The following is a 17,653-nucleotide window of genomic DNA, read 5'->3' as shown; positions in this document are numbered from 1 at the left end:
AGCTGGAAGAAAGAAAAATATTCCTGAAAAGAAGTCTATATGCATAAAAGTTCACTTGGTTTTTTTTCTAGCTCTAAATCTTGGTCTAAGAAAGATGACACTTCTTCCTACAAGCCTTACTTCTCAGTAGGCTCATTGACAGGCATATCGTGGGGCTGTGTCATGGCATCAAATAAGGAGACACCTCTGTAACTATAACAGTGTTTTAGGGAGCATGTATAAAATAGTTGAGGTCCAAGCTAAGTTTTTCCTTTGCTTAAATCACCCAGAAATTGCAATAGGAGCTTTGGACTAAGTAGGAACATCAGAACTCACTCTTATAAACAATCCTCTCTTTCTTTAAAGTTTACATGAAAAATTGTATTCAGGCATGTTTTACTGTGCATACGGAATATCCTCAACAAAACTCATGAAAGCAGGAAAAAAATGCACAGTCATGAATAGTAAAAGAATAAAAGAAGCTTTTAGTAAATGAATTGCATTTTTTTAGATTTTTTTTTTTTCACCTGTCTTCCGCTAATTTTTCTCCACATGCATCCTGCAGTCAGGACTCTGCATCCAGACCACTTTACCCGCACACATGTGGGGAGGAGTATGAGGACTGCAGATGTTGAAGACCATGCAATAAAGTAAAACAGCTGTTACGTGCATAGTCAGAGTGTTCACCTTTATGCTAATGAATAAATACAGGCAGAACACTATCCAAATAGTCTTCTGCCTCGTAGTAATCTGTTTTATTGACTTTACATCCAGGTTTCTTTTAACAAAGACGTAACTTCTGGTTGTCTCTGCTCTAACCACGTTGGATAATCAAAAAGCCAGTTTTAGGGCTCCGCACTGCCTTTCTTGTTTTGTAAAAGGATGCGTAGTTCCCCAGCCAAGGACCTGAAGTACCGTATGCACTACTGTGTGGCACGTTGGTGACTGTGGAAATATTAATCCACTTTCTGAAGGCTGGTGAGCAACTTGCTGAAGTACAAGCCAGGTCTTTCATCCTTTGCCCATCAGCCCCTTATCCAGGTGCATCAGGTGATAAATCAGCATGTAGGTCCTGCACAGCTTCACCAGTGAGATGTGGAGGTGGGAAATGTGATGGTAGTTCAGGGACCTTCACACAAAATTGCCTGTCACCAGCAGATGGTCCACTGCAGGTCTCCCTGAGCGCAAGGCATTTAATCTTCTAAAGAAAACATAGCTAGCAATATTAATTAGGCCTTTATATCTTCGCATTTCCCACTATGGATTCAGCCCATGACTTTACCTGTGGCTTCAGTGCCCCCAACAAGTATGTCCCTCTGGATTTTTCCATCATCTTCATCTAAAGCAAACCAGCGTCCAACTGGGAATTGGTACACACATTTATTGCCAATGTCTTCAATTATCACCTAAGAGAAAAGAAACAGCACTTTGCAAAATACACGTGGAAAAAGCAAAGGTGTTACATGAGGGGGTGACAGAAGAGCAGAAGCTTAATGTACACGCTCTCACCTGATATTTAATATATTCAACACTCAAGCAGATCCCTCTCCGCTCCCTAATTAGTACTGATAGAATTTCAGACAACCAGCGAGTAAAAAACAGGCCTTTTTCTTTTCTTTTTTTTATCCCATGAACTCAATCTGCATCTCTTGCAGTGTACGAGACCAGCTGTCTCTGCTAGCAAGACCAGCTGGCTGGCCTGTCTTCCTTCTCTCCAGAGCCCGTTTGCTGGCTACTCTTCTCCATCAGCTGAACGGCAGCTCTTTGTTCTGCTTTGGGAACAGGCTGTCTTCTTTATCTCTCAGTTTTAGACGCTTGTTATAAAATAATACCAAGGAATTTTAGGACAAATCAAGACTGTCGGATCAGCTTGTGTGACCTAGTAATATCGTGTTAACCCTACTCAGTTACTCCAGGATGGAACCATTGCAAAGACGGTCATGAAACCCTGTGGTAGGAATAGTTTCTAATTTGGAAGGATTTGGCTCTTGGCCCTACTCTAGAGACATATTCTATTGACACAAGCCAGGGAACAATCTTCACCTTTAAGCCAGTGTTACCCACTTGAAGTTTCTTGCACCTGCTGAGGCATTTCTTACCAACATCATCTTCTGGGTTCCTGAAGCTTGCTGTGGAGTTACTGCAGTATTTTAAACAAGCAGTGAAGAGTACTGAAGATTTTCAGCCAGAAAAGAAGAAATCAAAATCTCTACTCGCCCACATGGCTTATATCTCAGAGAAAGAAAATTCACTATCAGGGATAGAAAGTCATTGCCACTTTTCTCTGCCTTCACAGCAAACAGGGAGAATCTGAAATCTGTCCTTTCTGATAGATTTGTGAAACCATTCTTTGGGAACCAGAGCTTCCCCTCCTGTCACTCATCCCACACTGTGCTGTTGTCTGTAGCATTACCAATTCTTGTTGTACCTCCGTAGACATGGACAGCAGCGTCTGCCAGGGCTGGGATTGTCAGCATGAGAGAGCAGTGCTGTGCTGGAATGTTAGAGACTAAAATATATGAGGTTCAGAAGAAAATATCAACGCTCAGATTCCCCTCTACCTGGTGATCCTCTTTGGGTTCATGTTAATATCTTTAATCATATATTTAGAGGTAGAAAACCAGCTCTGAGTATAAGCCATGCTGAAAACCCAGGAAACATGAGAACTAATGATGCTTGGCAAGTTATCCAGGAGTGACAACGCTATAGTCCCCAAATATTGGAGCAAATTAGAGAAAAACAACTACTGACAGTAGAAGATAACTGGGCTATGGTTTAGATCATTCCTCCAACCTTCCAGCTGAACTTGCAAGGCAAAAGTTGCCTTTTACTTAATCACAAACATCTCGGCGGTTCCTGTGGCAGAACATAGGATTAATGTGTTGGCTGCGACTAGTCACTGCTTCAGGCTTCGGGACTTAAGCAACCTAACCAACATCAAAAATTATGTCACGCAGGCTTCATCTGTAATGTGAGAATGAGGTTCCTTTTCTGTGGGTTTTTTCCCCCCTATTTATTACAGGGAGCACAACAGCTCTGGTTTTCATCTGCATTTTTCACGGACAACCAACATAACTTTTAGTGCAGCGTATGGTGACGGTGGAAAAGCATGTGCTAATATTTGCACTTGTAATACATCAAACCAACCTGTTATCTAGGATTTACAAATTTGGGGTCAGATCTTCAGTGGATTAAAGCCAGCTGTGTTAAACTACACCAGCAGAGGGAAGAAAATGAGATCAGAGGAGAGCACCATAAATTTCTCCTTTTAAAATATTCCTTCAACCATTTCACTAAAAGCTGTGATACCTTCATGCCTTAGAGCAGGAGATTAAAATGAGGAGGGAAGTGGGAGTGGAAGAAAAGAATCTTTGTGGCAGGTATATCTTTTTTGCTGTGCCAATGATAAATCACTTAAATTTGGCCAAGCTATAAGTCTTTGCAAATTTCCAGTGTGAACAGACTTACAGATATTTCTTAGACTCTGGTATCTTAACCATCTTGGTAATGAGTTAAGTCAACAGAGTGAGAGGGGGCTTGGAGGCCCCAGCTTGGAGAATTCCCCCTCATCTGTCAAAGAAACTGCAGTGACTGAGACAGGAGAAATACTATTAGAGCAGGCAAATTCAAGTGTTAACAACTGGATTTTCTCACCTAAACCCAGAGTGTCCCCCATTTTCTAATTACCCAATCTAAATCCGCTGCACCTGATTTAGATGCACCACACTGGCCTGCACCAGGCTGTTGCCAGTGCTTCATCAGCCCCCTCTTGCTCTGCAGAAAAAGCAAGTGCTGAAGAGGATACTTCTGGAAAGGTGAAAACTTGATTTGTGCCTTTCTCAGTAACCAGGAACCTGTATCGCCAGCAAACATCCCTGCGTTTCTTAGCGTCAGACCGCCGAGAAGGTAAAAAGTGAGACATTTTGATCCCACAACATGCTTATGTTAAACATTTCAGGAGCAACTAACCTTTGCGAGGAACCAGCCAGCAGAGCCACCCTTGTTATTATGACCTATATTAATTTTCCTTAGCCTTCCCAAATTTGGAGCATCGAGTGTGAACTTGTCCTCTGCTCCCTTTTCAAAGTTGTCTTTGTCATTGTCCAGTTTCCTCACACCTGAGAAAAAATAAATATAGAAGAACCAAGGAGGAAAGTGTTACTGGCACATGCGTATTTGTAAGTGAGGAAATATTTAGGAATGTCACCATGGACTGAATCAGATATTCTCCAGGTACCAGCTCTCTGCAACCAGGATTCAAGGTAAAGGCAGAGGACTTTATATTCTAATAAAAAAGGTACCTTTTCTTGAGCACACAAAAGACCAGGATTTTCACTCTAATGTCACAGTTACTTACAGCTCTCAGAGTTTTCAGAAATACATATCCAGATGGCTCTTGCATCTTTTTTTCATACCACCACATTTCCCTTTTATTTTTAATGTCTTTAAAAATCTCCAAACTGTTTAAAAAAGACTTTGGTCACAAGCTGCAGATTTTGACATTTCAGGCCATAGGATTCTTTGCTGCCTCACACAGGAGGGATTTATTTTCAAGCTGGGACCCAACCAAGGGTATCGGCTTTTCCTGATCTCACAGGAGCTTGCCTTTACGACAAGTATTAAAGCGCCGACCCCCGTTGCAACCAACGCTGTTCCTGTGCGAGCGAGATTGAACCTGCCCAAGGCAGCAGTGCAGGGAAAGGTGTCAGAGGGCAATTCACCCCGCTTACCTTAGAAGGGGATGAATAATTTTCTAGGGGTGTTATTCCTCTGTGTAGATATGACAGAGTGCCTGGACAACCGGCTTAGATTTAGACTCCCACTTTCAGATGTCTCCAGGGAGATCAGATGAATCCCCTTGTAAAAGTCTGGAGAATTAATCAAGGATGAGACCTATCCACTAGGTTTCATAATCTGTTCAAGGACACTTGGCAGACATCATGTAATTTTTTTCTTGAATTTGACAGGACAGGTGCAGTATGAAAGAGAGAGAATATTTGCTAGCTGGGTCTCCAGGAATTTCCGCCCACTCTTCTCCATAGCGTGATCCAGAGGGTTTGATCTGGGCACATCTTTTAGTATTATTCAGTTAAAAATACTTTTAAAAAATTAAATTCAAATTCCTAGACCACTGTTGTAGTATAATCTACATTTAAAAAAAAAAAAAAAAAAGCTAGCACCATTACTTTAAAGCCGACTAATATAAATCTTGGTTAGATTATCTTTCTAAATGGCCAGGCAGACTCAGCCACAACCTGTGCCACACTGAAAGGACAGCATTATCCATCCAGGGCCACAGAAAGATGGAACATGCAGCTCTCACTGCATACACTGTAAATACACATTGGTGTTGGATCCCTCGGCGGACTGGCACTTACTGCACTGGTTTATGCTGGCGGTTTATGCTGCACTTTCCCAGGGTTTGGGGTTTTTGGTGGTAGGTAACTTCAGTCATGCTCACAGCCCAGCTACAACTGCTGCTCTGCAGACGCAGCCTCCAGGAGCTGCGGATGTGAGAAACCCCAGAGCTAACACCACCATTTGTTGTGCCTTTCACTCAGCCAAATTATTCTGCATTTGCCAGATTGCCGCTGTGTGTTGTTCAGATCGCAGGCCTGCAGAGCAGGAAGAAATATTTTAGGAAATGATTTGCATTTGAATACCTGTGTCTCCTTTCTCACCGAAGATATTAATGAAGACATCTGCATCTGTTCCACTGCCGCTAACTTCACCAGTAAAAACTCGGACCACGTATTTGTTGACTGTAAGGAGAGAGGCAGAAATCCCAATACATTAATAACTCAATGGTTTGATACAAAACATAATAGTACAAACCAATTCAGGCTGTGCTGATGCTATCTTGAAAGCACGTCTGAACCATGGCCCCTGGATCCTGTACACTGACACTCTCCTCCACAAGAGGAATAAAATCCATAGGCAGAGCTCTGACACTTTGGGTATTCACTGCCCTGGGCAAGAGGAAAAGATCACTCAGTTCCTGGCCTTGACACTGAAAGTTGAAATAGATGAGAAGAAGGTGCAAATTTTGATGTTGATACATGGCCATTAAATGAACTTGGACCTACACACCAGCCTTTCTTTTTCGAAACATCAATGAGTTACAGACCCAGCCATCTGCCCAAGCTCAGACCTGACCCCTCCGGTCTGAATGGTACCCTGGAGCTATTTTTGCCGCCTAGCTTATATTTAGCCTGGCTGGTGACAAGAAGTATTTTGAGGAAAGGTCAGTCACACTGCACGAGCACAAAAATTTGAAGGTGACCACCCTACTACTCTGCCCAGTTTAAAAAAAGAATGAAAAAAATCCAGTCCTTTCCATTTAATGGAGAAACAGGAGTAAAGCCCAGGAGCTGTGACACTACGAAGCTACATCATGTGTGGCACCAAGCAACGCAAAAATCACGTGAGTGAGCCACACCACAAACATTTTACACATGCCACGTCAGTGAGTTTGAGAAGCAAGTTCTTCAGAGGGATCAGGACGGGTCTAACTTGGCTCCAGAGGACAGCAAGGGTGAGCTCAGCTTCTTCTGAAACCAATGAGAAAACTCCCATGGCCTTCACTGTGACTATATTTGGGGCAAACACGAGCAACTTTCAAAATCTGCTGCCAAAGTCTGCCTGACTACCTTGTTCCTCCAAGCAAAATCATCGATGACAGACGTCTAGTGCCGTATCCTCTGTGCAGAACCAGTGCTGGAGACAGACAGCAAGATACAAAACAAAACTGACAAAGATTAATGCAAAATCTACTACTGAACAGTACATGGCATCACAGATGCCCTCAACAAAGTATCTGTTATACCCTGTATTACTGAGCCCTGGTGAGCTCTGCGCTACAGCACCTCTCTGTTTCTGAGTCCTGGGCACGCTGCTTCTGCAAAAGGGACAAATGCACAGGCCACGTCACCCATACCTCCCTTGCAAAAATAAAACTTTTGGCACCATGATCGATGGCGAGCAACTTTTTCCCTTTGGCAGGTGCAAAGTTATGGGAGAAGCTTGTCTGGGCTCCCCAGCCAACACCAGAAATTATTTCCCTCAGGAGCTAGGGACCATCACAAACCCTGGGTTACCACTCCCAGAGCAGGTCACCTGCCTCCTCCACCATAATCACTGTATATTAAAAATTATTCTAAAAGACAGCAGACACTTTGGTGCACATGTTCCCCTTGAGGCAGAGGATGTGAGAGCAAGCGTATGAGAAGCGGCTGTTGGACCATCCCTTGAATTAAAAAGACACGCTCAGCTCCCGGGGTGAGGAGTACAAGGGCAGAGCCCAAACAGAAGGGAAAATCACCTGTCACAGTTTAATGAACGTGCTCTGAAAAGGCTAAAAATCAAGCTGACATTCTTGGCACCCCATCACAAAACATGCCATTACAAATAAAATAATAATGATAAAAGTGCAATAAATACTAAATAACAAGAAAGAAGAGGACAGAGCCAGGCTCAGACAAGGGAGAAAATGCCTTAATGTTTCTCTTTAACTCTTTTGCTTCAGTTCATAGAGCTCTACCTGCCTGCTAGAGATATGCCAACACCAAAGGATTTCATTTGCATTAGCCAAGGATGGTGATGGTGCAATTTACAGCTCCCATTTGGCCACTAAGCTGCTCTAACTAAAAGTGACCCACTGTACATTGGGATCTTTAACCACAGACCACATTTTTCAAGAAGCTTTGCTCCTTGCACCTCCCCTAGAATATTTATTCTGATGTCAGTGACTAATTTTCCACTCCACTTTTCAGGGGCCAGAAGAACCCGACGGGATAAAAGGATCCACAAAAGGACAAGCATCAGCGGCTAAACTTAGATTACCCTTGTAGGATCAGGCTTTATGCCTCTGAAGTATAGACCAGAAGGATGTCTGTACACATGCAGAGCACCAAGGAGGACGTGTAGAGAACAAGTCGATGAAGAGCAACCAGCAGCAGTGACCAAAAATAGGGCAGGAAGGGCACCTTGTACCGCTTCTGCAGAAATATGTCTGGTCAGCAAGAAAAACGCTGGTAAAATCATTTGCCAGATCCAACACCTTGAAAAGTTTCTCAACATCGCTATATTTCAAATCTAAGGTTTATAATGACATCATTTGACAACCTGCTCAGAACACCAAGTGCTCCCAAGGGCTCTCTATACACACGATGTTGCTGTCAGAGTGTCAGCACAGAGACCCCACAGACGGAGCTGATTCCTGAGCCCGCAGAGGTGGGCAATGCATTGGGTTATCATTTTAGGCTAGCGGCAATCACAGGGCACTGTGCTGCAAGGGCGTTATGTTGTCCCCTAAAACATAAGCAAGGCTGGGGTGCGTGGCATGCGCTTGCATGCCTCTTCTGCGTGGCCCTTGCAGATGTGTTTCCGCAGGCAAAGCTACTCCAAGAGCATTAGTGGTCCTTGGCTTAGGTCACAGCACATCCCTGCTTCATGGACCGCAGGATCACGCCTAGCGTGTGCTCACCAGGTTTTCCCCTTAATGTTTTTCATATGTTCCCAGCTCTGAAACTGTGTGCACTCAAGCCAGTCCCCATACCTGCCCCACTCAGCTCTGCGTACAGGACAATTTTTGTTCCTTCATCTTCAGGAAACAAACGGGGTCAATCCTGAGCCATGCTGAATTTTTGCCAGCGCTTTCTCCCTCTCTAAGCAATTCAATGCTCAGCTGCAGCAGAGAGAGTAGCTCTTCATTCTGCTCAGGGGTCCTTCTGTGCTTCATACATCAGCACATCTTACAGAATTACATGGTGGATGCGCAAATTTAAATAGAAAGGGATGCTACATCTCAAAAAGACAGCGAGGATTCAGCTGCTAGAAGCGTGCAGGAAAAGGCTCTCACTGCAGCCAGACAGAGATCTGGCTGAAGTCAAGCACTCCTCATTTTAAACATGGGTGGATGTTGTTCCCTCTCCTGTAAGCCCTTAATCACGCATTATTTAAAACAGTAACGTCATCTTTTCAAAAATACCCGCTTGGCTTTATTTAATCTCAATACATGGCTCTGAGTTCATCTGCAAAACAGAGATCAAGATGTTGCCTGGATGCTTCTCCTAGCACTGGGAACATGCAAAATGCTAATGTACGGCTGGTAAAAGCTGTGACTCCATCTAGCAGTGCAGGCTCACTGCAGCACAGGCACGGAGAGGGGAGCTTTCCTAGAAGCAAAATTAGCAGCTTCAGAGGCACGAACTGCAAGATGCCAAGAGCAGAACAGCTAACAAAAATTCAGTTGCAAGAGCAGTAACTATTTTCTGCTGGTTTTCCTCTCCCCATTGCAACACACAAGCACAAACGTCCTGTATGGTTACAGCACCTTCCTTTTCTTTACAGCCGGGTGTCTGCTCCATTAGAGACAATCCAGCTCCCCCTGACATCTCTCATCCAACACACTGACACACACAAAGCTGTCCCAAGAAGGCATTCGGAGACGTTGCCAGGATGGCATCTCAGGGGAGCAGTGGGGTGGCACTAACTGATACGACTCCACTGCATTAATTTAGCAGAGGTGTGACAGTCAAGCAGCTTGTCTGTTACTAATCAACTCAGCCACAGCTTTCAACAGCTAAGAGGGAAGATTAATATTGCACCGTGGGCTAGAGTCAGGCTCTTTCCACTGAGAGCCAAGGGGTTTATTCTGGTGAAGGGCTGTGATGCCACAGGCACTCCCAGCACTGCTCCCAGGGGATGACGGGCATGGGGCTGCAGCCCTCCTACCCCCCCCACATATCCCTTCTGGGCTGGGCCCACTGCCATCTCCATCCCAAGGAGCCAGGGTGCAGCACTTAGCCCAACACCTTGCCCGGGATCTTTTTATCCAGCCCCAGCACCCCTGGGTGCTCTCGTGCAACCTCTTTCCTGCCTCCAACCATGGAAAACGCATGGACACATCCCAGCCAAACCCTTCCATCTGCAAGCTGCAGCTGACTGCTCAGCCGTGTGATATTCTTCTGTTAATGCCATTTATTTAGCAATATGATATCATAGTCACCTGAAACTCCATAGGATGGAATTGCCTAAAGAAATCTGGTAGCTAATATTATTTGGGGCATTAGATAGGGTGTTTAAGCACAAGCTGCTGAGTTTGTAGCAGCAGGGGCACCAGATTTAGGCAGGGAAACAAAGCCGACCGTGCTTCATTACCTAGAGTTATCACCTCCTGGAGGGCACAGTGAATTCCCTGCTAGACATCCCTGCCTACCTCCCTTGTGCATGACCTGCCGTGGAGCAGGGCGGCAGCACAGCATGCAACAACTAAGAAATGTCACAGCCTTCAGAAGCAAAACACGCTGGGTTAAGAGCGGGGAGCTAAGTCGTAGGCAGCGATAGATTCTTCTCATAAGGCAACATTTAGCAATTGTCCTTCTGTTTTCACAGTGCTCCCAAGGGTGGCAATGTTTAAGATCCATCCTGTACTGCTCAGCACTGAACAGGCAGATTTCAGAGGCGGGGGGGGGCGGGTAGGGAAGAGGCAACGCTACTGTCTCTGAATTGCTGCGGGCAAAGAAATACACTTGTGGTTAGTAGAAAAAGTGAAAAAATTTGTTGCTAGAGGCAGAGGCAGGGGGCTGGATCTGCAGGCAAGGCGCGGTTTCAACCTGAGGCTGCCACAGCCTTTTTGCATGTGCTCGGGAAGGTGGTTTAACATCCATATGCCTCGGTTCCTCGCTGTCAGATCGAGTCAGTCATTCCAGCCCACCAGAAATTGTCTGACAAGATCTCTTTGTGATGGAAAACACTGACTTGTCAAAATGGAAGCTCCTTTATACCACTTCTGACAGCATATTCCTCAGTGACAGCTAGACTTCTTGGTCAGAGCAACCTCAAAAGGTCAGACAGCCTATGTTCAGGGCACGAAGCTGGGATCTGGCATCCCAACACGCTTGAGTCAGAGCAAGCATTTGAATTTAGTTCTTGTCTGTCCTGGGAAAAAGCCCATCCCACCAGGCTAACACCACCTTTTCCTAGATCAGCTTCTCCCAGCCTTCTGGTGGAGATGCCTTACTGCATTTTCATACAACACAGCATTATCTCTGGAGTCTCTGCAAACACTGCAGAGAAGAAAACTCGCCCAGCCCTAATCATTACACCTGTCTCTACTGCAGTAGCAGGGACCCTAGAGACAGCTACTCAGAGCGAGACATAATGAGAACTTAAAGCAACCCCTGTAAAAGCAGAGGAGCCCTGCTGAGTTCACCAGGAGCTAGCTCTGTCTCAAAAGCATGACCTGTTCTTGCACAAAGCAACTGCACACAGTTAAGGAAGAATTTTTTTTCCCCCCATCCAGGAAAGGGTTGAATTCGAAGGGTTGGTTTAGAGCTTGAGAATAATTAATCTCTGTCAAGAGTAATTGACAACTATCTTAATGAGCTGCAGCGCAGGGGATGCTGATGAAGAAAGAGCTTTGCATTGCTTTTGGCCCTGAGCACCCCTGCCAAAACACGGTGTTAGTGGGGGAGAAAGGCTGAAGAGCCTTTGCGTGGCTTTGGGGTGCGTGTCATCAGAGGCAGCACCAAGGATGCAAGGCCGGTGCCACCCTGGATCAGCATTTCATTAATCTCAGAAGAGCTCTCTGAAAGTGTGTTCTTAAGAAAGAGAGATTGCTGCTGCCACTCAAGGAGGCATAAGACGTGGGAAAAGGAAACGATTATGTTTGCTCTGCTGAATATTGCATTATCCTCAACCGCTGCCTCGTGCCCCTCCTATAATGAACTCAGCCGCTTGGTCTCCCCATCCAGCCCAGAGACCACGAGATTCAGCCTTATTTTGTGTGGCTCTTACGTGAAATCAAAGTATGCATCAAAACAGTTAATATATATTAGGATTCAGCCCAGATCATCCCTCTGCAAAGCCTGTGAGAGGCAATCTACCACATGCAGGAGTCTTTGCTTGTAGGATATGCTAAACTGATGTTCCTACTGCAACTTCAAAGTGATTATGACATTTTGAAGTGAGCTTAAATGACCTTGCTCAAGAGACAATAGCGGTTTAGTTGCAGAGGCATGGAGCTTAGCACAGGGAAACCCATCTTGTGACAGCGGCGCGGAAATTCTTGTTCATCTAATTCTCCAAGTTTTCTCATTATTTTTCATTAGTTCAGCCCCAGGGTGGGAGCCCATGGAAAAAAAAAAAAAAAAAAAAAGAAAAAAAGGCAGCAGACATTTCACAAAAGAAATATCCGCTTCCTGTTTTCCCCAGATCTACTGTTATCAAAATTGGGGAAATCACTGAAAATAACTTCTTGGGTAAAACATTTCTGCTCAGAATGAAGAGTAAAATAATTTTACAGTGTTATTTAAAATCATATTATTATCACTGTACTTCAGTCTTGCTTTGTATAAATAATATATTTAAATAAAGTTACTTTATTTTAAAACTGATAGTTGAAATAATTACAAAATCTAGACGTAATTGGTCAAAATTATCCCCCACCTTCACAAACGTGTTGCGCTGTTTTGTATTGAATACATATAGATCTATATACCAGCCACACATAGAGCTGTCTCATGCCTCTCCAAAGTTTTTTCTCTTGAAACATGAGGTCTTTTATACGAATTACAAATCCCTATTTCCATCCCATTTCTGAGCTCTGTGCATCTTGTCTTCCTTGTGCTTTACAAGTCACCAGGGCTTCTTTTCATTTCTACATTTCAATTTCTCATTGCCCTTACCCGTCTTTAGAGACAAAACAAGAGGCAAAAAATACAAGTAAAATGTCCATAGCTGACTTGTTTTAGACTCGGTAATATAAGATGGGCAAAGTTTTCAGGGAGAGTAAAATCCTTATTAGACCAACTGAAGTATTTTGGGGAGGGAGAGGGAAGACAAGACATTTTTGGATACTCAGTAAGTCATATAGCATGACAGGTTTTTTCCATTGTTATCAATTGGGTAGTAAAAGATATTACTCCCTCTACAAACCTTGTTTATTGAATATCTTAGTATGCAGCAAGGCCTCATCCTTAATACAGGGGGTATTCACCATTATTCAAAAGTAAACAACTCATATTTATTTCAGAAGTGTATTTAGCTGCATTTTCCTGTGCTGATTATACACTTCCAGTTCTCAGTGTAAATAAAGATGAATTTTGATGAGCAGGTAACACCTATTAATATTTCATCCCCCCCCCCCCATCCTCAGAAATAATCTTTTTATTTTTTCTGACCATGGAAGTTTCCAAAATGTAACACCTCATTTTGAATCATGACCCGTGGGAGACAGGAGAGGGACCAGTCCCACCCTCCAGGCCTGGTGCTTTGTGAAATGAGGCTGCAAAGCCCACAGGGCATCATCGACCAGTGCCTCGCATCCAAAATGCTGCTCCTTGTCAGAGCTTCTAGCGCCAGTGCGCTATTGAGAAATATTGGCCGCAGCTTCCGTCTGGATCCAGTCCAGCCCTTCGGGACATGCGTATCCCGTTGGGTCAGGAAGGATTTGCCTACTGACTCAAAGTCAAGCATGTGCATCAATACCTGCTGCCCCAGGTCTTTCCTCAAGCCACAGCCAGGTCGGTGCCTCGTAAGTCTTAAGTCAGCCAGCATTAAAACTTTGGACAATGAACTATGAAGTCTTAATACAAACCTCCTTCGCAGAGGGAAGAAATAACACAGCTCACATTCCCAGCTCAAATATATGCGGTTTAGGTCCTAGTGGATCTAAAAACCTCAGAGAGTATCTAGGGCATGTTAACTCTACGTGTGCTTGCACAGATGCTCTCAAAAGCACACTAGGCAGAGAAGTCCAGCACAGGCTGCTTCTTCGTGTGCACAGACTGCCTTCGTAACGCCTGCAAGGACTGCCTTTTCTGCCTTCGAAGCAAACCGTTCTGCGGCTCTCTCTGCCTGTGGTCTTCTCCTCTGACCCACCATGAACACAAACTGCCCAAGTCTCCTCGGGTGATCTCATTAACTCTGCCCCAGATGAGGACAGACCAATGATTCAAAGAAACTTGTGACAGACTAATGGATTGGGCCTGACCTGCAACTTGATCGGCTGAAGCTCTCTCATTTGTAACTATAATAAATATTGTTCTCATTTTTTAAAGGCGAGACTACCCTCTGCATGCACAAGCACACAGGCACGTTTCACCGCTCATCTGCCTTTACAGGAATCCAGTTCCCAATTGCTCAGTGTGACCTTATAGCTATTACCCCTTAGGACGTATCCATGCAAACTCTCAGGTGCACCATATATCAACCCCAAATCAGGCCAGAATTGACACAACCGTCGACCTTCCAGTTCAAAGCTGGTTCTTGTCTCAGCAAGGCAGAAAACTTATGTCTGCCTGCAAAAGACCATGCAGACTTAGCCTTAGATACAGCACAGCTACACCTAATCTGGTCTTGCAACCCATTTTTGACATAATATTAACAAAAAACAATGGGTGACCAACGCCTGGCACTTTTAAGTATGGAAAAAATAAAGGCAACGCAATTGTGTTGGATGTTCCCATCCTCAAAGTCGGGGTGCACCACACATTGTGACTGCCCTGCTCCTCAGTACTGTGCTGTGTAACACACCCGTTGTAAACACATTCATTATTAATAGACCAAATAAAACTAAACTTCACCCAGAAAAAGTAGAGAATGGAGGAGTTTTACAGTTTGAGGTCACACACGCAGTTCTCTTCTACTGTGAATACGCAGCCTTGAAACAGTTTGACGTGAGCTGCTGTCCCATGCACATTTATAGCCCATCATGTCCAATCTTAAACAATTTCAGGGTGCTGAAGGCCAAAGAGCTAGCTGGAAATCAGTCCTTGGCTCTGAACCTCATTTGCGACAGGCAGGTTGGCAAGACTTGACCAAAATTTGACAGGTTAGCATAAACTGCAATTGCACAGAAGTCTGAATTTATTATCAGATATCTGTGCTCTTGAACATGGTTTTAAGGACCAAGTGAGTAAAGGCCCCCTTTGCAAATGAATATTCCTGCTTTCTCTCAATAAAAGAGCGAGCACAGATAATTGTTTTGATTAGGGAGAGATTTCAAAGGTAATCAAGAACAGTCAATGTGTGTTGGGGATACCTAACCTTTTTCCTTCGTTCTGAGAAAAACTGGAGGTCACACTGCGGAGAGCCTAGACTAACCTCAACCAGCTAGATAGTGATAACAGCCTGTTGTTACCCCAGAGAGAAGATGGCCTGTGGATAACTAACCCGACCAAACCTCAGCTTCTTTTATGAATGAGGATAAAATGTAGCCTTGCAAAAATATTCCCGTATGACATCTTGAGACACCCTTCCACCTGAAGACCAAATCTCAGGACTCCCTGCTTTACAGCTGGGTGGTAAAAGCTGTGCCCATCACACACACAGGGATGGAGAAAGACACGGCCGTGGTGTCCCACCTGCAGCAGGTTCCCATGGGCAGTGCCATGCCTGGCTCCAAGGGATATCTTTCACCCCAGTGGGGTAACCACCATGGCGCTCATGGCATGTACTGGGCTCAGACTGGGGCTGCAGGGCAGCTCCGGGGCTGCAAACTGCCAGGGAAAGCAGGGTGAAGTCCAACCAAATGAGAGTCACCACGGGGTGCGAGACACACGGGTCTGTCCACAGAGTGACACAAGTGATTCACGACCAGTCTGCAGATGTCAAACAACGGGCTGGAAACCGGCTTCCAAATTTCATTTGCTTTTTCGTCTCCATTGGGTCAGTAGTTCTTATTAGAGCAGCTACAAGCTATTATGAATGGTCTCCTCCCCCGCTGCTTTGGTAGGACATCAGACACCCCCAGAGTGATCCAAAACCCGCAACACTCAAAGGAAAATCATCTCCTGATTTCAGCTTTGAGCCAGTCCCTTGCATAGAGGCTCAGCCACAGTCATATAATCCTAAGGCTTCATAAACTCGAGCAAAGCAGTATAAGGCCGAACAATAGCCCTTCCTTGTAATTAATACCTGCAATGTAAATTAATCCAGGCTGCCAATAGCAGCTGCTGGGTAAATAAGAATCTGTGGCACTATCACTGTCAAAGGGCCATGGGCATACGATGCCATGGATGTGAATACAGGGAATAGAGGATCATTCAAGCAGGAACACTTAAAATGTAACCTGTTCTCCTTGAGAAATGTGTCGCATTCAACAGGGAACCTGACAGGAGCCATTTTATTCAGATAAGTAAATGCAATCACTCAGGCATCTGCAATCATTAAGTATTCCTGCCATCCTCGGTAACTCTATTTGGATCATGAAAAGAACTCGTTTTTTGTGTGTCTGTGTGTCCAATTTTTCAATTATATGTAGACTATTTTTTGGAACATACTCTTTTCTGCATTTTTTAATAATGTCTCTGTTTTTTCCCTTTAAATTAACCTCTTCAAAGCTCATAGCCCTGCAGGGATTCTCTGGCTGACCTGTGCTCCTCACCAAGAAAGAGGCTGAGTCTCCCCATAGCTTGGTAGGTTTTGGTCCAAGCACCAACTATGCCCTTCAAATATGCTTCAAATGCCTCTACAGAGCTTCAACAAACCAAAAATATGACAAAAAATAATTTTTCTCCAGTCCACATCCCACACATATCACAGAGAAGATGCACGTCCCAGCAGCGACCTCCATTTCAAGAGAGGAAGGCAAATCCTCATGACAAAAATGAGAAAGCTCTCCAGGAGAAGATCAAAAGCTGAAGATGTTGCAGGAGAGGGAACACAGAGGAAACTTGTTTGGTTACCTCCAAAAACATACCAGACTGTGGCAGCAAATGGAACATGAAAGCAAGGTACGAGACTAAGGTCTGTAACAACAGTGCCCGGGTGATTTACAAAAAAGAACTAAAGAAAAAAGGGAAACAGCGATTGAAGAGACATGACCAAAAGGGAGAAGAGTATGGCACTGAACACTGCTAATGGGAACACGGACTTAAGAGGGAGTAACTAATCTTTCTTTACAGGCACATAAAATCACCAAACCACATAATTATTCATTTGTCTAGTAGCCTAGAAAATATTAATACTCAAAGAGTAAACACCACTGTTTAATCCATTTGAAACAAAAAAAACCACCAAAACAAAACAACAAAATTTAGGGCAAATGACTTGTATGTACAAAGAAAAATCATATCACAATCTCATTTCAGACCTTTGCAGATCCAGAGGGAGCCAAATGAATTCAGGTAAATTTACATTTGCAGTTGACAGTTCACCTCAGCAGCCCGGGAATGTTTATCTTTCATTAATTATGGTTCAAGGGGAACTGCAACCCGAGATAGCTGAGCTAACCCTCTCTTCTTACAGTTTCAGACCTGCCGCCTGGAAGGCATCCAACCCTTCACCCATACTTCTGGCCTCAGCCCAGCTCCCTGCATTTATATGGACGGCTGCAGAACACCCAGCCTGTGCCACTCAAAAGTGGGTTTTTCTATCTGATAAAGATAGAGAACAGATGCATTTCTGACAAATGCCTGGCTAAATCTCTTCTTTCATACTCTTAAAGCAGGAGACAATCTTATTTGTATTTGTCCTGGACCAAGCACATAGTGAGCAGTTGATCTATAACCCAAAACCACTCCTCCAGAAGGGCGAGCACTCGGGACTAGCTTTTCGGCTGGTGAAATGCAAAGTTGCTCCAGCAATTTCATTGGAGCTGCACTGATTTTTACCAGCTGAGGGTTTAGCCCACAAATCTTTTCCTGCTGAGAGACAGGTGTTGAACAGG

The 17,653-nt window shown here is 44.4% G+C and overlaps 1 protein-coding gene across 1 annotated transcript in view; it reads right to left on the bottom strand.

Annotated features, from left to right (window-relative positions):
* Positions 1 to 17,653, bottom strand: part of LOC143172921 (lipoxygenase homology domain-containing protein 1-like) — a 148,831-nt gene that overhangs the window by 101,472 nt on the left and 29,706 nt on the right. The window contains exons 5-7 of the mRNA XM_076362807.1: positions 5,643 to 5,741; positions 3,949 to 4,097; positions 1,262 to 1,385 (exon numbers count right to left, since the gene is read on the bottom strand). Coding sequence (XP_076218922.1) covers positions 1,262 to 1,385; positions 3,949 to 4,097; positions 5,643 to 5,741 — 372 coding nt within the window. The remainder of the gene's footprint in view (positions 1 to 1,261; positions 1,386 to 3,948; positions 4,098 to 5,642; positions 5,742 to 17,653) is intronic.

The sequence above is a fragment of the Aptenodytes patagonicus genome, chromosome Z (genome assembly GCF_965638725.1).
Source record: "Aptenodytes patagonicus chromosome Z, bAptPat1.pri.cur, whole genome shotgun sequence".
Taxonomy (NCBI): Eukaryota; Metazoa; Chordata; class Aves; order Sphenisciformes; family Spheniscidae; genus Aptenodytes; species Aptenodytes patagonicus.
The sequence above is the reverse complement of the archived record's forward strand: the minus strand, read 5'-3'. Positions and strand labels throughout refer to the sequence as shown.